Source organism: Salvelinus alpinus, chromosome 10, assembly GCF_045679555.1.
Source record: "Salvelinus alpinus chromosome 10, SLU_Salpinus.1, whole genome shotgun sequence".
Lineage (NCBI taxonomy): Eukaryota > Metazoa > Chordata > Actinopteri > Salmoniformes > Salmonidae > Salvelinus > Salvelinus alpinus.
In genome coordinates this window covers 61,938,790-61,963,153 of record NC_092095.1, presented here as the reverse complement: position 1 = coordinate 61,963,153, position 24,364 = coordinate 61,938,790, and the positions used below count along the sequence as shown (strand labels likewise).

Sequence of the window (24,364 nt, the reverse complement as noted above, 5' to 3'; positions counted from 1 at the left end):
CCACAATTGTAACATTTATTTCCCCCTTTCTCTCCTGCCTTGCTATCCCGTCCTCCTCTGTCACCCATACCCTTCCCTGCAATATCTCCTAGAGTGGCCATCAAATATTCAGCTCCCTTCCGTTCCTTGTTTTCTCTCTCACTTTTCCCATGCTGCTCATAGTGTACTGCATATCTCTTCACCTCTCTCAGCTCTGCTAGCCCCCACCCTACTAGGTTCTGTTTGATGGCACTGCTTATCTCGGGACGCATTCCACTGAGGAAAGCAATTTTTAATTGCTGATAATACGGAGCATTAAATCCCTCTAATGCCTGGGGTTCTATTAACCCGCTATTTGCATTGAACACGTCCTTTAATCTCTCTAGGCATTGACTTGTATTCTCACTGTCTTCTTGTTTACACTCGTGGACATTGGAGAAATCTGCATGTCAGTGATAGTGTTCTCTCAGATTATTACACAGCTGTGTGATTTTCTCGACATAATGCCCATCTACAGCCCAGGGCACTACTACTAAATCCTCATGTCCTGGTACCCAATTTCCCCGAACTGCTGCCCAATCCTTTCCCACCAGCTGTCTCTACTTCACCCGTGTTCAGTTTAAAGCTGGCTGCCAGGGCTTCCAAATCTCTCTTGAACCCATCCATTCCCGTCTTGGGATGTCCTACACCTTCTACTGCCCTGGCTACATCCCTCTGAGTCCATGCTCTGTATACCTCCAGTGTCGGCCCCTGTCCGTCGTCCCCAGCTCGAGGGTTAGTTAAGGCTATCAGAGGGTACTGACTGTCTGTTCCCTCCTTCTCCTCTATCCATTCAGAATCATCCCCACTTTCCTCTTGTCTGTCCCTATCCGGACTCTGGTTTTGGGAATCGAGTCTACTGAGGGCTCTGGGTCGTGCAGCCCCATGAACACGCTCTCTTCCCTTATTTCCCCCTCTCACTTTTCTCAACTTTCTCCCTTTCTCTATCTCTATCCACTTTCTCAATAAGATAGCTAGATCCTGTCCTCCTTTCTGTGTCACTTCCTCCCTCCCTCCCTCCCTCGGCTCCCTGAGGACCAGCATATGGGGGAGGGGGTAACGGAACGGGCGGCACCTGGTTTGGTTGCCTCCGTTTCATTACCACCACCTCGTCGTCTGGATTTTCCCTCCACTCCTGGTCTGCCAGGGAGGGGTATAATTTGGGTTTAGGTGGTGCCTCTGTGGGAGCCGTGGGAGTCCTCTCTGTCTGCTCCTGGCTACCTAATTCTTCCTCCTTAGTAGCTCCCTTTTTCTTGGCCCCCTCCGCTCTTTTTCTAGCTTCAGCCAGCCAAATACGAGCGGTGTCGAGCCCTTCTGTCCGTTGCTTCTCTACCTTGTCCCCACAAACCCGATTTATTTGTTTAATCACTGATTCCAGTCTTTCTATATTTAACTTATTTTGGGGTAGGGGGCAGTATTTTCACGTCCGGATGAAAAGCATGCCCAGAGTAAACGGTCTGCTACAAAGCCATAAAAGCTAGAATATGCATATTATTAGTATATTTGGATAGAAAACACTCCGAAGTTTCTAAAACTGTTTGAATGATGTCTGTGAGTATAACAGAACTCATATGGCAGGAAAAAACCTGAGAAAAAATCCAACCAGGAAGTGGGAAATCTGAGGTTGGTCGATTTTCAACTCAGCTCCTATTGAAGATACAGTGGGATATTGGTAATGTTGCACTTCCTAAGGCTTCCACTAGATGTCAACAGTCATTAGAATCTTGTCTGATGCCTCTACTGTGAAGTGGAGCCGAAGGAGAGAGGAATGAGTCAGGTCTATCATGACCTGAACATGCCCTGACCATGCGCGCTCACGTGAGAGCGAGCTCTGTTCCATCGCACTTCTGAAGACACAGGAATACTCCGGTTGGAACATTATTGAAGAATTATGTTAAAAACATCCTAAAGATTGATTCTATACTTCGTTTGTCATGTTTTTACGGACTGTAATATAACTTTTTTTACTTTTCGTCCGTACTTTCCGCTGGACCTGCCCGCGCGTCGTGAGTTTAGAAAGTGTACTGAACGCTAGAACAACAAGGAGGAATTTGGACATAATGATGGACATTATCGATCAAAACAAACATTTATTGTGGAACTGGGATTCCTGGGAGTGTATTCTGATGAAGATCATCAAAGGTAAGTGAATGTTTATAATATTACTTCTGACTTCTGTTGACTGCATAATATGGCGGATATATTTGTGTCTTGATTGGGCTCTGAGCGCCGACTCATATTATTGCATGGGTTGCTTTTTTCATAAAGCTTTTTTGAAATCTGACACAGCGGTTGCATTAAGGAGAAGTGCATCTAAAATTCCATGCATAACAGTTGTATCTTTTAGCAATGTTTATTATGAGTATTCCTGTAAATTGATGTGGCTCTCTGCAAAATCAAAGGATGTTTTGTGACTTCTGAACGGAAGGCGCCAATGTAAACTCCGATTTTTGGATATAAATATGAACTTTACCGACCAAAACATACATGTATTGTGTAACATGAAGTCCTATGAGTGTCATCTGATGAATATCATCAAAGGTTAGTGATTAATTTAATCTATATTTCTGCTTTTTGTGAATCCTCTCTTTGGCTGGAAAAATGGCTGTGTTATTCTGTGAATAGGCACTCACCTAACATAATCTTTTGGTTTGCTTTCGTCGTAAAGCCTTTTTGAAATCGGACAATGTGGCTGGATTTACAACAAGTGTATCTTTAAAATGGTGTAAAATACATGTATGTTTGAGGAATTTTAATTATGGGATTTCTGTTGTTTTGAATTTGGCGCCCTGCAGTTTCACTGGCTGTTGAAGAGGTGGGACGCTAACATCTCACGTACCCTAGAGAGGTTAAACGTTCGTCAAATTCGTACTTTTTCCTCCATTTCGGGCCAAAATAGATGTTCCTCTTATCTTTTCCCAGCATATATCTCTCATCTCCCGTTAATTCCGGAATTTCCTTAGAGGATTTACTACCCATGTTTATTCAATTACTATTTTTGTTATTATGCTTCTTCTCACAATCTATGTGTATGTGCTTTTTACCTTTTATGTGTGTGTGTGCTTTCTTCCGTTATTATCCTGACCTATGTTGATAAATACCTCCCGTTAATCTTTCCTAGAATTTTTGTATAATTATTTGTATGAATCCTGATATATTATTTAGATCTCACACGTATACAACCATAAGTTCTACTTATTCTTTGTTGTTCCTTGTGACTTTTGACTGATCAATATATCTATCTCACACGCAAATAATTATCTTCTTATTCTATGTGTGTGCTTTTAAAACTCTGATCTCTTCTCACAATCTATGTGTCTCACAATTGATGTGTATGTCCCTACTCCCTATGTGTGTGCTCACACTCTATGCTCACAATCTATGTGTACTCTTAACCTATGCATGCTTTTCCTTTCTTGAAACTTTATCTATAGAGGTGTCTTTCGATCGGACATTAGGTCTCACACGTATACAACCATAAGCTATTTTTCAGGGGTCGTAAAGCCCTAGTTAGCAGCATATTTTTTGTTGTTCCTTGTGATTTTGACTCGTTAATATCTCGTATCTCACTTCGCTATATTAGGCTTCCCTCCTTCAATGGATAATCAGACCTAGATGTGCGCCTCCTAAAGATCTGACCATCCCCTCCTAAGCGTATTTAGACAGGCGACCTATATCAATATAATCATGTCGCTGACCTCCTCTCTCATAATTCTATTATTATATTTTGCCTCCCAATTTACGTTTTTGTGTCAATGTCTTTCAACCAATTTTACATTTAAGGTCTCAACATTTAGCTAGTTTATTTTGGTAGTGGCCACAGATACCTTGGAGTCATTCCGGACCCCACCTCCTATTTGAATTTATACCCGATTCCTATCTTCCATTTGCACAGAATACTTGGTTCCCTTGAAAACATTTTTCTCCACACAAAATTCTAAAGACAGGTCACCAGATATAAACTCCTCCGGATATTTTAGCGTCTAACACCCAGAATACATTAAAATCCTTTACTCATCTCTGGTTAATTCCTGCATCCCCTTAAAATACTTTACCTCATTTAAAGCAATCATACAGATATTATCCCCTATATCCGTGAATAAAGAGCACCGACCTTATTTTTTGCCGCTGAGGTTTCAATGTTGGTTGGATTTCGTCCCCGTTTTCTGTCGCGTACCAGTTTGCCACCGGCCTGAAATGGAACCTCAATTTCCAGAGGTCAGGTCTTTAAAACTTCTTGCAACTATAGGGGGTGCTGTTCCGCATTAGCATATTTTGGTCTCCAAATTAAACTGCCTCGTGCTAAATTCTTGATCGTACAATATGCATATTATTGTTATTATTGGATAGAAAACACTTTCTAGTTTCTATAGCCGTTGGAATTTTGTCTCTGAGTGGTACAGAACTACTTCTACAGCACTTTTCCTGACAGGGAGTCAGATTTCAGAAATTTTGACCCCTGATCTGGGGTCGGTTTTAAGGTGCCTGTAAATGCTATGGAGAAACCGACACTGCCTACGTCTTCCTCTGGGTGTCAGTACGTCATCACGCTTTGAATGGAGTCGATTGCACAATCAGAGCCACTATAAAACAAGAAAACGTGGAAGTACCGTCCTTTCCTTCGCGCGTCTTACGCAAGATGGACATCGGGCTTGCCTCTTTCCAAATGGTTGTTTAGCCAGTGATATTTCTCCGGTCATGTTTTTAGTCGTTATAGTTGTTAAAAACATCATAATGTAGTTAATTTGAACCGTTTTATAGCAATTTATATCCGTTTAGTGCGATTTTGAGGAATTTCTTTGTCGTGCACTTTGAAGCTTTGGTCACGTTTCGGGGTCTCGGTCGATGTTAGTGGACATTTCGAAGGACAGAGGACATCTATCGACCAAAAGAAGATTAGACCCAAGAAAGGATACATTGCCCAAGAATCTGATGGAAAATCACCTCATAGTAAGAAATATTTAATATGATAAATCGTTGTTCTGTCGAAATATTTTAAACGCATAATCCGCCATTTTGTTTGTTATCGCTTCACTTGGCGAACCCTGTATTGCACAGTAAGGATAATTTTAGAAATGTAAATCAGCGGTTGCATTAAGAACTAATTTGTCTTTCGATTCCTGTCAACCCTGTATTTTTTAGTCAAGTATATGATTAGCTTTCGATTAAACTAGATCACTCTGAAAGATGACGTCCGACATTTTGAGGCTTGATTTGCTAGTATTTTCATTGTATAACCACGGTTTTGTATGGCTAAATATGCACATTTTCGAACAAACTCTATATGTATGTTGTAAAATGATGTTACAGGAGTGTCATCGGAAGAATTCTGAGAAGGTTAGTGAAAAAATTAATATATTTTGGCGATGATTACGTTATAGCTCTCTTTGGCTTGAATCGATGCTCTGGTAACGTTTGCACATGTGGTATGCTAACTTATCGATTTATTGTGTTTTCGCTGTAAAACGCTTAGAAAATCTGAAATATTGTCTGGAATCACAAGATCTGGGTCTTTCCATTGCTATGCTTTGTCTATTCTTATGAAATGTTTTATGATGAGTAAATTGGTCATACACGTTGCTCTCTATAGTAATTCTAGTCGAGTTGTGATGGTCGGTGCAATTGTAAACTGTGATTTCTACCTGAAATATGCACTTTTTTCTAACAAAACCTATCCTATACCATAAATATGTTATCAGACTGTCATCTGATGAGGTTTTTTATTGGTTATTGGCTATCAATATTTTAGTTTAGCCGAATTGGTGATAGCTACTGGTGGAGAGAAAAAATGGTGGACAAAGAAATTGTGTATTTTGCTAACGTGTTTAGCTAATAGATTTACATATTGTGTCTTCCCTGTAAAACATTTTAAAAATCTGAAATGGTGGCTTTATTCACAAGATCTGTATCTTTCATCTGGTGTCTTGGACTTGTGATTTAATGATATTTAGATGCTACTATCTACTTGTGAAGCTATGCTAGCTATGCTAATCAGTGTGTGGGGGGGGTGGGGGGTGATCCCGGACCCGGGGTAGAGGCTCGTGAAAGGTTAACTTACGGATCTCTGATCTGTCCGTGCACGGTTTTTGGCGCTCCCATGGGACGACAGAAAACAGGTATTGAAATCCGGCTTCGAAGGACCAAGCTGTCACGAGAATTTTCAATCCCAATGATAATAACTATCAACCAATAGCTTTTACCAATCCCCGAGGTTTGTAAGACCATGGGTATAATAATAATTAGGCAAAGACTCAGCTTATGCAAAAGGTAAGTACAGTTTATTCACGAGAACGTTCTCAAGTCCACAATACAAACACAGTCTTTATACACACACACAAACATGTTCAAATCTTAAGCTACACGTTGCTCAGACAGCCTGTGTTTTTCCACTACACAGACACATTGTTTCTTTAATCTGCAACATGTTTCATAATTTTCTGCAAGCCTAACAGTTTCTCCCCTCCACGGGTGGAGACAGAATGTCCTGTAAGGAACACAGTAATACAACTGTCTGTTGATAGCTCCTCTTATCATTTGTTTTACACTTGCACCCTGCTTACGTAACAAAAAGGAACAAAAGGTCCTTGTTCTAATTCTGACTAAAACTACACACATCATCAGATTATAAATGTATGATTCTAATAAATTTCATACAATTATATGGATTCAGGGTGGAATATTTTAATCATTATTTTAAACATATAAATTCCATTATCAAACCTATAACTTCAAACATTGTCTGGCAATATGACAAAGGGAAAAGGCACCAAAAAAGGGGGTGCTAAACAAGATCATTTGAATGAGATAGACAATGAACCAATTTCAACATCACCGACCCACGAGGAGTTAGCTGAAGATGCTAGCCCCCAAGAGTTCCCCACAGATCCTACTCAAAGTGACATACTGGCTGCCATAAACTCACTAAGCAAGAAGGTGGACACAAGGTTGGCTGATATCTCAACGAGTTTTGGGACTTTGACTAAAACTGTGAAGGCAGCTAAGGTTTTTCTTTTGGGCTTTGTATGACGGCAACAATTTGCTCTAAAATAAGAAATGCCACATAGTGACCGAGCACAGAGTAGACCTAGTGAAATAAAGATAGTCAGCTGGAACTGCTTCACGACATGCTTAGGGCATGTCGTGAAACGAGCTAAGGTTTTTTCTCATCTTAAATCACTGGGGGCTGACATAGTGCTTCTTCAAGAAACTCATATTAAACGCTCCGCTCAGGCCAAGCTACGAGTCGGCTGGATCGGCCAGATATACCAGTCTAACTTTGATGCAAAAGTGAGAGGGGTAGCAATCCTGATAAGGAAAAACATTCCTTTCGTTTACTCATCCTCGATTTCAGATCCTAATGGTCGGTGTATTATTGTGGTTGGCACACTGAATTCGAAACCAATAACCTTGGTCAATTTATATGGACCCAACTTCGATGATCCATTATTTTTTTCAAAGGGTATTTAAGGCCATACCAAATATCTCAGATACAAGTGTTATTGTTGGAGGTGACTTTAACTGTACGTTAGATCCTCTTTAAGATAAACAGCTATCAAGGTCACTTCAACATTCAAATGCCAGTGTCTGTCTAAATACATCGATGACAAACCTTAACATTGTTGATATTTGGAGACTGATGCACCCAACAGATAGGGATTATTCTTTATTTTCATCAGTTCATAAATCATATTCCAGAATTGACATTTTTTTTTACAAATTTCAGCAGCTGCGTCAGTTACCTATCACCCTATTCTAATTACGGACCACTCTCCTCTGTCCATGGTGCTGAAACTCGTCAATATGTCGACAGGTCGGTGACCGTGGCGCTTAGACGCATACCTGTTGAAAGATGAGGCTTTTTGTCAGTATTTGAAGGAGCAGATTGGCTTTTTCCACGGAGCTAACGACACGGGGGATGTTGACGACTCCACCCTTTGGGAATCTCTAAAGTACGTGAGTTGGGGGTTACATTATTTCTTATACATCAGAGAGGGGAAAACGCGCCAATACTAGGCTGAGAGAAATTGAAAGAGAGTTAGGGGAACAGGAGAACGTTTTTAGGACAAATTCCTTGAATACAATACTTGAGAAGATCACAAAGTTGAAATATGAATACAATACCATCCTTTTGAAACCGGTGGGCTCTTTACTTGCAAAAACGCAACAAAGTTATTTTGAACTGGGTGACAAACCACATAAATTATTAGCAAGACAGCTAAGGCATGTACAGGCATCTAGAGCTATTCACAAAATAGAAGACAAGAAGGGTAAAATAGTAACAGATCCGCAGGATATTAATAAATGCTTTGCACAGGTTTACTCAGAGCTATATCAATCAAAATGCGATGCTACTGATCCACAAACTATGGAGCGGTCACCGAGTGAAGATTCACATCCCATCCTCGTCGCCAAATGTGGTGGCATATTTCTGCATTACCAAATGAGGAGTTACAAACTTCACACACTAGTCAATACTTAAACTACATCTTTAATAATAAGAGCTTTGCAATACACTTTTTGACTTTCAATTATGCGCTCTCTCTAATGAACCATTGAAAAAGTACCAACAGAAAAGTACAAAGATCTTTTATAGCCAAGATACACCCCTCTCAACCTACATGACGAACCACAGATCTTAGGAACAGTTCACAAAGGTTAAGATTTGTATGAAAGATATCTATAAAACATAGCAGACAGTTACTGCTGTGTCAACAGTTTTCATTGTAAAGACCAGTGTCTGGCCCTCTTACTCCAAAAGGGAACCGTCTCTCCCTGGTACGGCATAGAACAGAACCATTAGCTCATGTTTTCTGGAATGCTCTTCAGGTTTTATCACCCAAAGACATCGTAAATCTCCCCTGTCAGTGTTATCTCATAGAGGCCCATCCTCAGTAGAACACACACACACAATAGTTAACAGAATATTATATTCTGTCGAATAAAACAACCATTAAAATGCAATACCAGCATTATAATATAATCTTGCAATTTTCCACGACATCTCCTCCATTTTAAGAATCTTCTCAACTTAAAAGAAAATTACAAGATTTAAGAAAATTCATTTACATAGAAAATACATATATTCTACATAAACCAAAAATCACAAAACAATAACTCATTGCATGGGGTTCCTGCACATGACCAGCCTATTCCAAAACAGTCTATGGGAGGGAGGCGCACAGTACTACATAGAACTGATGAGGTAATAATAATTCTTATGATTATGATTATTATTATTACCTCATCAGTTCTCATTACTGAACGTCGCAACCCCGTGGATATCTGCACGAACCCTAGCCTAAATCATGAATCAGCGGTATACAAATTGGCTTAATTATTTATTAACTAACTAAATAATCACAGAATTACATAACAAACAACCAGTAGATATTTGGGTTACTACATGATACAAAGAAAATGTCCCTAGTGGACGAAGCCAATATGATTAGTTTAATCACGTACTAATTCAACCTAGAGAACTGATTCGATATAAATAAGTCTTCACATTTAATGATAGTCCAGACACGACATCCCACATACGCTCAGCACTTGTTGGCTGCTTTTCCTTCACTCTGCGGTCCAAATCACCCCAAACCATCTCCACTGATTTGAGGTCGGGTGATTGTGGAGGCCAGGTCATCTGATGCAGCACTCCATCACTCTCCTTGGTCAAATAGCCCTTACACAGCCTGGAGTTGTGTTGTGTCATTGTCCTGTTGAAAAACAAATGATAGTCCCACTAAGAGCAAATCAGATGGGATGGCGTACCGCTGCAGAATGCTGTGGTAGCCATGCTGGCTAAGTGTCCCTTGATTTCTCAGATAATGTCACCAGCAATGCACCCAAGCACCATCACACCTCCTCCTCCATTCTTCACGGTGGGAACTACACATGCGGAGATCATCCATTCACCTACTCTGCGTCTCACAAAGACACGGCGGTTGGAACCAAAAATATCAAATTTCCACCTGTCTAATGTCCATTGCTTGTGTTTCTTGGCCCAATCAAGTCTCTTCTTATTGGTGTCCTTTGGTAGTGGTTTCTTTGCAGCAATTCGACCATGAAGGCCTGATTCATGCAGTTTCCTCTGAACAGTTGATGTTGAGATGTGTCTGTTACTTGAACTCTGTGAAGCATTTATTTGGGCTGCAATTTCTGAGGCTGGTAACTCTAATGAACTTATCCTCTGCAGCAGCAATTCTGGGTCTTCCTTTCCTGTGGCGGTCCTCATGAAAGTCAATTTCATCATAGCGCTTGTTGGTTTTTGCGACTGCACTTGAATTAACTTTCAAAGTTCTTTAAATTTTCCAGATTGACTGACCTTCATGTCTTAAAGTAATGATCGACTGTCGTTTCTCTTTGCTTATTTGAGCTGTTCTTGCCATAATATGAACTTGGTCTTTTACCACGTAGAGCTATATTCTGTAAACCACCCCTACCATGTCACAATACAATTGATTGGCTCAAATGCATTAAGAAGGAAAGAAATTCCACAAATTAATATGTACCAACACACCTGTGTGATCATTCTACAATGGTCCCTGTAGCATGCGATCAAACCGATCATTAGATCATACGATCAAACCGGTGTGATTAGAACGCTTATTTAGAACAGCCAGTTTCAAATGACGCAACAATCAACATTTGAGCTGGCCACACTTTTTTCAGAAACATTTTGCACACACACATCGTTACAAAGTTATGTCCAGAATGTGAGCAGTTTATTTTTGGATGCAATGTTCAGACATTCACAGAAGTATCTACAGCATAACGCAATCATCCAAACCGGAAAAATGTAGGCTACATTTGTCCTAGCGCTGAGGAAAGATTGACATAACAAAAGCGGTCATATTTTTATATCTCGCGGCTGACAGAAACTACAATATGAATGAGCTAATAGCAATTACTATTTATAATTAATCACATCACGTGTGAGCTCACCATTGATCGAAATAATTGAGTAAAACACTTTCTAGAAATCGAAAGTAATCCAACGATGGGTAGTTTGTGCGCCGCCATGCTTTTTTTCTCTCACAGAAACCAAAGATAATAAGAGAAGACATGATGAGTTTGGTCTGTTTATATATGGTATGCACGTTGAAGGGGGTGTGTCGTCTACCATCGTTCACATCCCACCATTCACTTCCGGAAGTTCTCAAAAAAATGAGTGAATCTTTACTCACCTCATTTTGTTATAACATCTTTGGTCCAACAGACAATTACGTGAAACCTAGAATTTATTGTATGTCAACAAACATGGCTCCACACATAGCTGGATTTAGCTTAGCTAATTATATAATCAGTACAACCTTCAAAAAGTATTTTACACACATCACATTTGCCCATTACAATCTATGCAAGAATCGGAATGCATGATTTGTCACCAGTGCCTGAAAACATGTGAATAAAACAGTAAATATATAAATAATTACCACACAAAACATTTTCTGATAGTGATTTATTGATACAAGTGGCACGTGCAGGCAGTCAATCACGTAACCTCTCACTCCCACTCTCACTCTGAGCCATTCAGTGTTGTAGCATTAGCAATGTCTTTCAAAAGGAGACAACTCAAAAATCTCCAGAATTTCCGCATTTGTAACAATTCTGACAATGAGTATGAAAGTCAGGAATCAGATTCTGACAGTGACAGTGACAGTGAGGAGATGCCCCCCAACCTTGTAGCCATTGAGAACCCTGAATCTGAGGAGCCCTTGTCCACTGACAAAGTCCCAGGTCCCTTTGAAGATGCTGGTGGTGATGGAGGCAGACCGGCAGTGGATGAAGTACAGGAGTTCTGTGGTAGCTGGAAGACCACCAGCCATTTCACCCCTCCTGGCCCTGCTGTTTGCTTTGATGAGTCCCAGTCTGGAGTGCAACGCCTCTTGCCATTTCCATCTGAGGCAGAGTGCTTCAGGTTGTTTCTGACAGAGGAGCTGGTGGGAGACATAGTAGAGGAGACTAATCGCTATGCCTTGGAGCTACAGGAGAAGAGAGAGCCAGGAGTGAGGGGGAAACTCACTAAATGGGAGACAACCACAATTAGTGAAATGTATACCTTCCTGGTGACAGTTCTTCTCATGGGGATAGTAAAGAAGAACTCCCTAAGAGAATACTGGAGCACAGATCCTATGTTTGCAACTCCCTTCTTTGTCACCCTATTTTCCCAAGACCGCTTCCTAGTTCTGCTTCGATGCCTGCATTTCGTCAACAATGCTACTGCCATCCTAAATTCCCCATTATACGAAATAAGAAATGTTCTAACCAGCCTGACATCAGCATTTGGTCAGGTCTTTGTGCCATACAAGAGCCTATGCATTGATGAGTCCCTGTTATTATGGGAAGGTAGGCTGGCGTTCCGTCAATATATTCCCTCCAAAAGGCACAGGTTAGGGGTCAAGTTCTTTGTCATGTGTGACGTGACGTCCACCACTGACATCCAACATTACGAGGGGCTTGGGGTGTCCGGGTCCGTGGTGATGACCATGCTGGCTCCTCATCTCAGCAAGGGACATACTTTGCATGTGGACAATTGGTACAGCAGTTCCACACTCTTCCAGCATCTGCTCTCCAACAGCACAGGGGCTGTGGCACAGTCAGGTCGAACAGGAAGGGGATACCGGAATTCGGATGCAGGAAGATGCTGAGAGGGGAGGGGGAGTTCAAGGAGAACGGTCAACAGCTGGCAGTAAAGTTGCATGACAAACGAGACGTGTCCTCTCCACTGTCCATACAGCAACCATGTCGGCCACAGGAAAGGTGGACCACCTGACGGGAAAGAGAAAAATCAAACCAGACTGTGTGCTTGACTATAACCTCAAAATGGGGGCAGTGGATAAGGTGGATATGATAAACAGCTTTGTGGAATGCACTCGGAAAACGACCAAGTGGTATAAAAATATATTTTTCCATTTGTTCGACACTGCTGCCCTCAATGGCCACATAGTTCACCGCCAACTAACACTTGCGATGATTACTGAACAAGGTATTTTTTGTAATTGGATGTACAGTTCACATACAAATCACATACAGTTCCATTATGCAATTAAAGTGACAATATCTCACACCTACCCACTGCCTCATAGGTAAAGTAATTACCTACCAAAAGTACAGAGAATCTCATGAGAGAACTGCTGGGGACAATCCCCTACGCCTCACTACACTTCATTTTCCCTGCAAAGTCCCTCAAACTGCTGCTCAAGGTAGTCACACACGGAGGCACTGCAACTGCCTGTCTGGCACCAGGAGAAGTAAGCAGAGGAAGTTGACAAAATACGTGTTAAGCTTGTGATACACCTCTATGTATTTCACCATGCTTTGGGGAGTATCATATGCTCAAGCACTATTTGGCACAACTGAAGCAATTAGTGACTGACTGAGCTGGCAGGTGACCTGCCATGATACTTTGCCTTTAGAGGTGGGGGTGGAAATGCAGTTGTTGTTCAGTCACTGCATGAATTATAAAATATGGGTTATGCATATTCTGTTTTTTTCCCTCTAGTAAAACAAGTTGTTGTTGTTCAACAAACCAGCACCATTACTGCAATAAAATAGACAACTATTACATATTGGCCTATGCGTTTTCTTTCTGTGTTTTCATCCAGTAAAACTGTTAAGGAGACACTAGGATACAAAAGCTGGCCTCAATCTTCAGCTCCAAAGATGTCCAGCTCCAGTACCAGTTCTGATATTGACAAATACTGTTTGTGGTTTCTGAAAGTACAGAATAAAGAGGAATTATTCATTAGAATACAATATAAGGATATGGCAATAAAACAATATTACAAAGAAGTAACATAATACACACTGCTATACAAATAGTATATTGCATTCACAAAATCACAAATTGGAGTTAACAGTAAGAAACAGTAACTTTTGAGCTCCACAGGGGGGCAGGGCAGGGCAGAACAGAGCTATGCTAAATAGGGCAAATGAAAACAAACCATGGTCATAAATGTTATATATATTTAACCTTTATATAAACTAGGCAAGCTATTTAACAACAAATTATTATTTACAATGACGGCCTACACCAGTAGGTGTGTCTAAACTTTTGACTGGTATACAGTACCAGTCAAAAGTTGAGACACACCTACTTATTCAAGTTTAGATTTTTTTGGTACTATTTTGTAATCAAGATTCCTTTGCTCCTTGTTCACTTTGCTGTGCTCTCTCCTGACCTAAGGAAGTGGATGAAACAGAAGCCCTGGGTGAGATGTTTCAGCTTTCTTCTTGCTTGCTCCAGTCCCGCGGCTAGCTGAGTCAGTATTTGGTCATGCTGCCACCTGAATTTTCCATTGGTCAGACCTGCGTGGCAGGAAGAGAGCATGTGCTTCAGAGTGGCTGGTCGTCCACATAGTGTACAGCTGTCTGGGCTGTTTGCCAACCCCCACGTGTGAAGGTAAATTGGTGTGGGAAAAACATTGTACACAGAGCAAAGCAGAAACTTAATCCGCTGCCCTTCCATGTTCCAGGTGAGTGCCCTCTCTCTCACGCTCCCACAGCATGTCCAGCTGCCGTGTTTTTTCATGGCCACAACTCTGACATGCCTATTTTCTTCCTCAGCCTTTCAGACCTCCATCTGCACCACAGCACTACTTTGGATCTGCTTTCTTCCAGCTTGACCTGGATGTGCATCCCAGACCCGCCTCCGTGAGCGTTGCGCTAGTTGCCCACTTGCAACCGGTTCTGACCTCGATCTCTGCCTGGCGAACCCTCTCATCCTTGCTGTCCCGCAGCATCATAGGCTGACATGCTTTTGTTGCCCTGTAGTCCTCTACCACAGATGTAACTGGCAGCTGCAGCTTGCTGCCTGTGCTGTACAGGCCGATGGAGCAGAAGCTTCTTAATCAATTTTAAGTGCGTCCCATCTAACCTCGGTAATGACCAAATGTGGCCTGAGGGGAACATTTGTTTGACACCCCTGGGCTACACTGTCTTAAGCTATTTTCTGAGATATTGTGTAAAATAGTGTTTTTTCTCACTATAAGAAAACTAAAACAAACATTAGCTTAAAAGACAATCACATAATTATTGAACACTTTTATTCAAAAAAAATCATTGGACAACTTCTGAGGGACTAGTCGTCACAGTAAATATACTCTACGTGGATACAACATTTTGTGCAGTATATTGTATATTATAGTACAAGAGGAGAAGTATTACAAACTAGGTTTGAACTTGCAGCCCAGCCCATCAGTTAGATGTATGTGAGGAACAAGTTGGAAATGACACAGTGTCCTGCTGTGTGTATGATTCTACTTTATCACTGTGCTTTCCTCGCCATAGACTAAACTTCCTAGTGTGAAGAGGGATCCCAGCGCTAGAGACAGAATTCAAAGCACTTGACATCTTTTTCTTGACAATTGCTGTTCTTGCTGTGAACAGAATGAAAATCTGCAAGCCCTGTGGAGCGAAAACAAAAACGTTATCAAGTATTTTCAGGAACACACAAGGACAAACAAAAGATAGCGTTTCCATAAAGACCAGCTCGATTTATTTATGTTTAGTAGGTGTCTAATTTTCAAATCAATCATGTCTGGATTATGTGGTACAATATGTATTTACAGTTTACATTTGAGTAATTTAGCAGACGCTCTTATCCAGAGTGACTTACAGTAGTGAGTGCATACATTTACTACCTGAGTGGTGGTGAGTACACAGAAGGAGATGTTGAGTATGGTGTACATGGTCTGGTTCTGTGTAATGAGCAACAGATAGCCCAGTATCCAGGAGAGACCGAGCACCACAGCCAGAGAAAAGCTACTGAGGAACTTCTTCTTCATCGATGTGTGTCTTGTACTGGGAAACATAACCAACATACTTAGAATGCTGTAATGCTGTGGTAGAAGAATATTTGACTTCCAGTGGGTGAGTGGGTTAGAGCGTGGTGCTAATTCAATTTGATGATTTGCTTACTAATGACTGAATTAATAATAAAATAATACATTTTATTTATAACAAGCTTTTCATTGAAAGACAATTAACAATTAAGCTCGTCAGTAGGCATTTAAAATCAAGACTGATCTTTATGACTACAACGTTCTACTTTGTGTCCCCAAAATGCCCTAGTTAACGTTACCTGGTTAAATGTGGGTTGGTCTTGCATGTTGTAACTGCAAAATATATCAACATCACTGTGTTGAACATAAGCATGAACGCCACAGGTATCAGGAACCCCCAAAACATTGGCAGCTTGAAGTCAAAGTTCCCCTTTGGATCGAGGGCAGCAAGCCAGCAACTGAGAGGTCAAATGAATGAGTTTGAGAGTGGGACTGTGGGACAAACAAAACAGGCAGTGATTTGAATAACGTGGTATACAGTAAACGTGGTGGGTGGCATAAGTAAACAAGAAACCTTTCAACACAATGGATAAATCTTTTAGTTTTTTACAACTTTTAAAATTGCTCTTTACCATCGTTAAAAGCATGTAATACGATCATTGATAGGGAAAAGCTTTTACAGTATAAATTATATTGATAGTACAGTACAATTCACGAGAGATAGATCACCTCAAACTCGTGGCTTCAGCCAATCACTGTCCCCATGCACCCTACACTCTGCCAATGCTCTGACCGTGCATCCTGTGAATGGTCAGATGCTCCTAGCTAGCTCGTCAGGTCCATTGCATGCTCTCTCAAGTGTGTCAGTATTAGCAGGGCCTGAACTGTGTTGTTTCCAGTGTCAGAGCGCGGGTAAACACATGTGTATGGGATGCGTGATTACAAAAAATCATCCCCATGTACATCCCTATGTGCATCTTCTCCTGTGTGTGAATAAAGTTCCTGTGTGTTAACTCTTGGACTGCCTTAATCCTCTCTAACCGGGGGAGGTGTCAGTGGGTCATAGACTAGTAAATATGTTGAGCCGGGTCACTCTCAGTACAGTATAGAGAAGTAGTATAGTACAATTCAGTACAGTAGTAGTATAGTACAGTAATGACTCACAATTCCTCCTGCCTGTAACCCAGTGGATCATCCACTCTGTAACTAATTCCTAAAGTGAGGGCCACCACAACCGCAGGCAGTCCTAAAGGACAGAGAACGATGTTGTTATTTCCTGGTAGATTTGCATGCAGCCATATATAGAGTATTCTGAAAAGTATTCAGACCCCTTGACTTTTTCCACATTTTCTTACGTTACAGCCTTATTCTGAAATTGATTAAATAAATGTTTTCCTCATCACTCTACACACAGTACCCCATAATGACAAAGCGAAAACAGGTTGAGAAATTGTTGCAAATTTATTGAAAACAAAATACAGAAATACCTTATACCTTAGCAAAAACCAAGCCATGAGGTCGAAATAATTGTCCGTAGCACTCCGAGACAGGATTGTGTCGAGGCACAGCTCTTGGGAAGGATACAAAAACAATGCTGCAGCATTAAATGTCCAAGAACACAGTGGCCTCCATCATTCTTAAACAGAATAAGTTCGGAGCCACCAAGACTCTTCCTAGAGCTGGCCTCCTGGCCAAATCGAGCAATCGGTGGAGAAGGGCCTTGGTCAGGGAGGTGACCAAGAACCCAATGGTCACTCTGACAGAGCTCCAGAGTTCCTCTTTGGAGATGGGAGAACCTTCTAGAAGGACAACGGTCTCTGCAGCACTCCACCAATCAGGCCTTAATAGTTGAGTGGCCAGACGTAAGTCACTCTTCAGTAAAAGGCACATTACAGCCCGCTTGGAGTTTGCCAAAATGAAACCAAGATTGAACTATTTGGCCTGAATGCCAAGTTTTGCTAGCACAGACTGGAATATGTTACGGGACTCACCCGATGGCATTGAGGAGTATACCACATCAGTCACCAGCTTTATCAATAAGTGCAACGATGACGTTGTCCCCACAGTGACCGTATGTACATACCCCAACCAGAAGCCATGGATTACAGGCAACATCCGCACTGAGCTAAAGGCTAGAGCTGCCGCTTTCAAGGAGCGGGACTCTAACCAGGACGTAAGAAATCCCGCTATAACCTCAGACGAACCATCAAACAGGCAAAGAGTAAATACAGGGCTAAGACTGAATCCTGCTACACCGGCTTCGACACTTGTCGGATGTGGCAGGGCTTGCAAACTATTACGGAACAAAAGGAAGCCCAGCCAGGAGCTGCCCAGTGACAGATGTATTACCAGGACGTATACTCCAAGCATGTGCTGACCAACTGGCAAGTGCCTTCACTGACATTTTCAACCTGTGTAAATGTGATCACTTTTTTATTTTTAATAAATGTTTAAAAAAATGGAAAAAACTGTTTTTGCTTTGTCATTATGGGGTAGTGTGTGTAGATTGAGGACAATTTAATCCATTTTAGAATAAGGCTGTAACGTAACAAAATGTTGAAAGGTCAAGGGGTCTGAATACTTTCCGAATGCACTGTACAGAGTAATATACTACACATACATCCTCTAAAGACTTATATACAAGTAGCTTTTAAGTTATAGTTCAGGCTTATTAGAGCCTGAAAATATCACCTAGCATTAGTTTTGGTTCAAGGAGCCCAGGGATAATGCCAGCCAAAGCCTCAAACAAAATAATTTATTTTTTCTACATGATATCCTACCCCATCCGATGGCCACGGTATAGGCTGTGAACTGTGACGGGCTGGTGGCCAGGCTGTTTCTGATCATCAGGAAGACATGTGTGGCGTACAGCGTGTTCCAGGTGAACGTCCCCAACAGGAAGTACTGCAGCAGGACTGCGACTGCAGTACAGGGCCCTCTGTCCCGCTCTGTGTATGTGTCGGACGGGGGGAGAATGTTGTCCTCCTGTATTTCAGGTTTGTCCAGCTGTTTATGAGGGTTGTCCACTCCCAACATGAAGAGGAGGGTGAAGATCAGGAGACACACGCAGACGCTCACTAAGAGGACCGTTGGGTTGGTTTTGCGTGATTTCCTGGGGATAGGTGATAGACAACAATATGTCAGGGAAGTTATATATGTAGTTATGGATGTGTTGGTTCATTAATAGAGGGTTTCATATAATGGTTTCACCTATCAAGTCCTGTTGGATAAGACAAAATGCTTCTTTACACTATTGAGAAGCACCCAATATTTTTAAATGGTTCTGGAACCCTCTAGGATCTTACCGGGTAACGATCTGGAATGTTATTGTATATTTTGAATTGGTTCTGGAACCCTCTAGGATCTTACCTGGTTGCGATCTGGAATGTTATTGTATATTTTGAATTGGTTCTGGAACCCTGTAGGATCTTACCGGGTAACGATCTGGAATGTTATTGTATATTTTGAATTGGTTCTGGAACCCTGTAAGATCTTACCTGGTTGCGATCTGGAATGTTATTGTTAAACTCAACCCAATGATGGACATGGAGCATCCCAATATGGTGATCCAGTTTAGCGCCTCAGCGTATTTAAAATCCCTCCTGAACGACTGTAGAAAGAAAAGAAAAAATACATTTCAACACTAAGTTTCTGTCTCAGTCATAATGCATAAAGTCCTCGCCCATCATGTGTCTGGATATGCTGGGGTAAACCATAGGTCAGCGGTTCCCAAAATAGGGGTCACGACCCCTGATATGAAAATGGGATCGCAGGATAATTTCCAAAATCCTGCTAAAGATCTAAATAATAATACAACTAATTTGTATAAAATATTATAATATTGTCTTTGTATCTCAAAATCATTGTAATGTGGTTAACCTTAAAAAAACGAAATAAATGATTCAAATATAAAATTCAACCAGAAAGCGCCCTTAGACCGTGGGAAAAGGCCGCACTTGACCGTTGCACTTGAATCATTCCCACTTAAGGTGACCACATTTAAAATACAAAAATGCAGGACAACAGAAGGATTTGTGGGACAGTGTAACCTACCCTGTACCTAACTTCAAAATAGGCCAATGCATCATCGCTGTCAATTTGTGAACGATAATTTCAAGTTTTTTTTAGCTGAAACATTTTTTTGCCTGTGCTACAAACAGCTATATCAGTCTGCTAATACAGGACTAGTAAAGGCCCAATGCACTACTTTTGTGAAAATATTATTATTTTGTATTTCTGATTTTTCAGGGGGTGCAGCACCCTCAGCACCCTACTTCCCACTGCTATGCTTATATCTTAGTCTCTTTCAGTCTAATATGGCTATTTACTTACTTTTCTAGCTCTTCATCAGAAGCATGTTTTTTGTAAGAAGTTAGGAGGCCTGACGATCCTCTCCAAGTTTAGCAGAAATTTAGGCTGAAAGGATTTGAGAAATATTTGTTGACGAAAGGCCTATGACATAGGCCTATGTCTCGTCTTGAGCTGCAAAAATATCAGATATCAATAACGATAGTCTCAATGTCAACAGTGAATAAGTGACTCCAGGATGTTGGCCTTCTAGGCAGAGTTGCAAAGAAAAAGCTGTATCTCTGTCCATTGTGTTCTTTTGCCAATCTTAATCTTTTATTTTTATTGGCCAGTCTGAGATATGGCCTTCTCTTTGCAGCATCCCGGGGTCGCCTCTTCACTGTTGATATTGAGACTTGTGTTTTGCGGGTACTATTTAATGAAGCTGCCAGTTGAGGACTTGTGAGGCGTCTGTTTCTCAAACTAGACACTCTATTGTACTTGTCCTCTTGCTCAGTTGTGCACAGGGGCCTCCCACTCCTCTTTCTATTCTGGTTAGAACCAGTTTGCGCTGTTCTGTGAAGGGGTAGTACACAGCGTTGTACGAGATTATCAGTTTCTTGGCAATTTCTCGCATGGAATAGCCTTCATTACTTAGAACAAGAATAGACTGACGAGTTTCAGAAGAAAGTTATTTGTTTCAGGCCATTTTGACCCTGTAATCGAAGCCACAAATGCTGATGCTCCAGATACTCAAGTCTAAAGAAGGCCAGTTTAATTGCTGAATTTAATCAATCAGCACAACAGTTTTCAGTAAAAAGGGAGATTAGGGCAACTAGCTACTCACCATCAGCACAGCGAAATTAGTAGTGTGATTACAGAAACATCGCAGGCCGTCTGCTGAGTGGTTGACTTTGGAGCAGCCAAAGGTGCTCCAGTCTTTCAACGTGTAGTTCCACCACACGCAGGCAAAGTCATAGAGGGAGGCGTTGGGGACAACCTGAGAAGTGAGAACAGAAACAAACTCACTGTAAATCCTTCAGAAAAACACATGCATTCACAGTATGCAAGTTAATTATGAAGCATAACAGGTCATTAAGTACATGTGGGAAAGAAGTAGTTACAATTATAGATGATATTATATACTCAATACAACATATGCTTCCTTGTTCCTTGCGCATAAGTGTCAATGGATAACTTAGATCAGGAGTGTCAAACTCATTCCATGCAGGGCCTAGTGTCTGCTGGTTTTAGTTTTTTCCTTTAATTTAAGACAATCAGATGAGGGGAGTTCCTTACTAATCAGTGACCTTAATTATCAATCACATACATGGGAGAAACAAAAACCCACAGCCACTCGACCCTCCGTGGAATGAGTTTGACACATGTGACTTGGGAAGTTATTCATTATCTAACACGTTTCCAAGAGAATTTGGACCACTTTGTGTTTATTGATTCCAAGAGAAATCTTACTGTGGGCTTGAAGAGCATCTCAACATGTAACCCAGACACTTGTCCCAGGTTAGCAGAGATGACCGTTCTGCTGGTCCCTGAAGAAGCACTGAAAGCACTGGATCTGAAGAACCGGTCGTTTTGGTATAGTACAAAACCAATGGAGTGGTTTGTGTTTTTACTATGCAAAACTGAGTGGAGTAAAATTGAAAGAAAGGGGAGAGGGAGAGCAAAGGGGCGAAGAGAAAGCGAGTGGGAGGGAGAGCAAGCGAGAGAGAGATTGTTGTTCATATACATGAGTAGCTGGACCTTGCCTTGTAGGCTTATCGTGGAAGCCAAATTACTTCTCATTAGTTTACATATTGAAGTGAATTTATTTTGGGTAACAGACATACACCAAAATGTACAATGTGGACCCAGAGGATATTAATTGTATTAAGTATTAATTAAACGTTTGTTTCCAAAGTGGTCCTCGATGGTAAAAACAATAACACGGGGCGGCAGGTAGCCTAGTAGTTAGAGCGTTGGGCCAGTAACCAGAAGGTTGGTGGATCGAATCCCCGAGCTGACAATCTGTTGTTCTGCCCCTGATCAAGGCAGTTAACCCACTGTTCCGAGGCAGTCATTGTAAATAAGAATTTGTTCTTAACTGACTTGCCTAGTTAAATTAAAAATAAAATATGTATAAATGATTAAAAAGGCAAAACTAAATTACAAACAACCATAAATATCATGTGACTCAACTTTATTGGACAATCTAAATGTAGTCACTGCTGACCTGATTTCTGAGACCACAAAGAGCTAAGCTCTCTCTGTGATATCAATTTAAGGAAATTGAAGCTTGAGTTCATACACTATGCATAACAACATTGGCTCACCTGGTGGGAATTTTATGACAATCTGGACATCAGTAGCACCTCCTTTGTCAGCTATCAGTTCAGAGGTATTTGTGTTCAGATTTATTCCGTTTGCCACAAAATTGCCAGAACTTCCTGGAGAAGGAGATTCATTTGATTTAGCAATTTAAAGCAGAACAATATATAGTGTTACTTCTGTATTTGTCTGTAGAACAACAGATACAATCCATACCAAACCTTACAACAGAGGAAACATTTGAAAAATGAGAAGTTTTACCCAGTCTGTCAACACAGATATAAACCATCACTTTAAATGCCAGTATGTAGGTTCACTAGCAGTCCCACCCACCAGTCAGAGCAGTAAACTGGATCCCTACTGAGTCACTTGGTACTTGGACAGACTGGACTACCAGGTTGGGCTGAACCACCAAGGACACATTATTGTGCTGGTCCAGGGAAAACTTCTCCAGGGTCTCTGTGAGGCTGGGAGAGAAACACAGAAAAACAGTGTACATGCACCATGCAGACACGCACAGAGGCACACAAACACACACCACCACCCATGCACACACACACTCCAGTACTTTTGGACAGCGTCTCTCTCCTGTGTACTCTCCTCACTGGCATTCAGCAGCTGACTGATGGTAGTTACAGCTGCCACTGCGATGGCCTGCAACATGATCAAAACCAGGGGATGACCCTCAAGTGTTCAAATCACTGCAGTAACAACCTCACGTTTCTCTCCAGAACATGTCATAGTTCACGACTTGATTTCAAAACATGTTTTACCTCTGTGATGTTTGCAGACTGAAGCATCGTGTTAGCTATCTGAGCTGCTGTGGTGATGTTGTCAGCTGACAGCTGCTCTGGTTGGGAGGTCAGGATCTGAGTACTGAAGGCTAACTGTAGTAAATCACCTGAACTGCTGGAGATCTGAATAGAGACAGAATGATTTTTATTCATTTTATTTTTGTTTTTCAACAGAACATTGTACAAGTGGCAGCAACATGCTGAACTGTGAGTACATTTGGATATTACATTACCACTACTAACTATGTAGCTCAGTTGGTAGAACATGGCACTTGCAACACCAGGGTTGTGGGTTTGATTCCCACAGGGCAACAGTATGAAAATGTATGCACTCCCTACTGTAAGTCGCTGTAGATAAGAGCATCTGCTAAATGACTAAATAAAAAGTAATGTAAAACACAAATAAAATAAGAATGTTCCTCATCAACTGTTAAGCAGAATAAAGGAACAGAATACATGATCTGAAGGTAAGAGCCAGTTGTTACTGATCTTCACACTGTAAGATCCACTCCTCATAATGATAACTGTAACTGACCCAAAGAAAGATGAATGCTAAATTGAGACTGGTCATAAATCAAGATAATTAAAAAAATATACCTATTGACGTACATTTCCTTGAATGTCACTGAGGGTAAATTCACACTGCAGAATGTGAGGAGAACCAAACATTGGAGATCCAGTGTCATTTAAACATCTTGCTGAGGCTTCTGGTAAACCGGCTGGAGGAAACAAGACAAAAAGGTAATCAAGGGCCTCCAGAGTGGTCTAAGGCACTGTGCCACTAGTGATCCTGGTTCGAGTCCAGGCTCTGTCGCAGCCAGCTGCGACCGGGAGACCCATGGGGCGGCGCACAATTGGCCCAGCGTCGCCCGGGTTAGGGGAGGGTGTGCCCGGCAGGGATGTTCTTGTCCCATCGCATGCATACTGGCAGGCCGGGCGCAGTGCACGCTGGCACGGTGTTTCCTCCGACACATTGGTGCGGCTGGCTTCCGGGTTAAGCGGGCATTGTGTCAAGAAGAAGTGCGGCTTGGCTGGGTTGTGTTTCGGAGGACGCACGGCTCTCGACCTCCCGTACGGGAGTTGCAGCGATGGGATGACACAAACTAATAATTGGATACCACAAAATTGGATGAGAAAAAAAGTATTATTAAATAAAAA

The 24,364-nt window shown here is 41.5% G+C and overlaps 1 protein-coding gene across 10 annotated transcripts in view; it reads right to left on the bottom strand.

Annotated features, from left to right (window-relative positions):
* Positions 1-24,364, bottom strand: part of LOC139532514 (adhesion G-protein coupled receptor G7-like) — a 73,199-nt gene that overhangs the window by 16,475 nt on the left and 32,360 nt on the right. For 4 of the 10 annotated variants that reach the window (XM_071330214.1, XM_071330217.1, XM_071330216.1 and 1 more), the window contains 13 exons: positions 23,816-23,925; positions 23,186-23,329; positions 22,981-23,066; positions 22,746-22,879; positions 22,418-22,531; positions 21,561-21,730; positions 20,935-21,087; positions 19,298-19,410; positions 18,581-18,912; positions 16,965-17,046; positions 16,100-16,258; positions 15,660-15,819; positions 15,046-15,423 (listed from right to left, as the gene is read on the bottom strand). In XM_071330214.1, the coding sequence (XP_071186315.1) occupies positions 15,214-15,423; positions 15,660-15,819; positions 16,100-16,258; positions 16,965-17,046; positions 18,581-18,912; positions 19,298-19,410; positions 20,935-21,087; positions 21,561-21,730; positions 22,418-22,531; positions 22,746-22,879; positions 22,981-23,066; positions 23,186-23,329; positions 23,816-23,925 (1,967 nt within the window). In that variant the 3' untranslated portion in view covers positions 15,046-15,213. Of the gene's footprint in view, positions 1-15,045; positions 15,424-15,659; positions 15,820-16,099; positions 16,293-16,964; positions 17,047-18,580; positions 18,913-19,297; positions 19,411-20,934; positions 21,088-21,560; positions 21,731-22,417; positions 22,532-22,745; positions 22,880-22,972; positions 23,067-23,185; positions 23,330-23,803; positions 23,926-24,364 lie in introns of those variants that run through there. The other 6 variants (XR_011666588.1, XM_071330219.1, XR_011666586.1 and 3 more) reach the window with 6 other exon arrangements.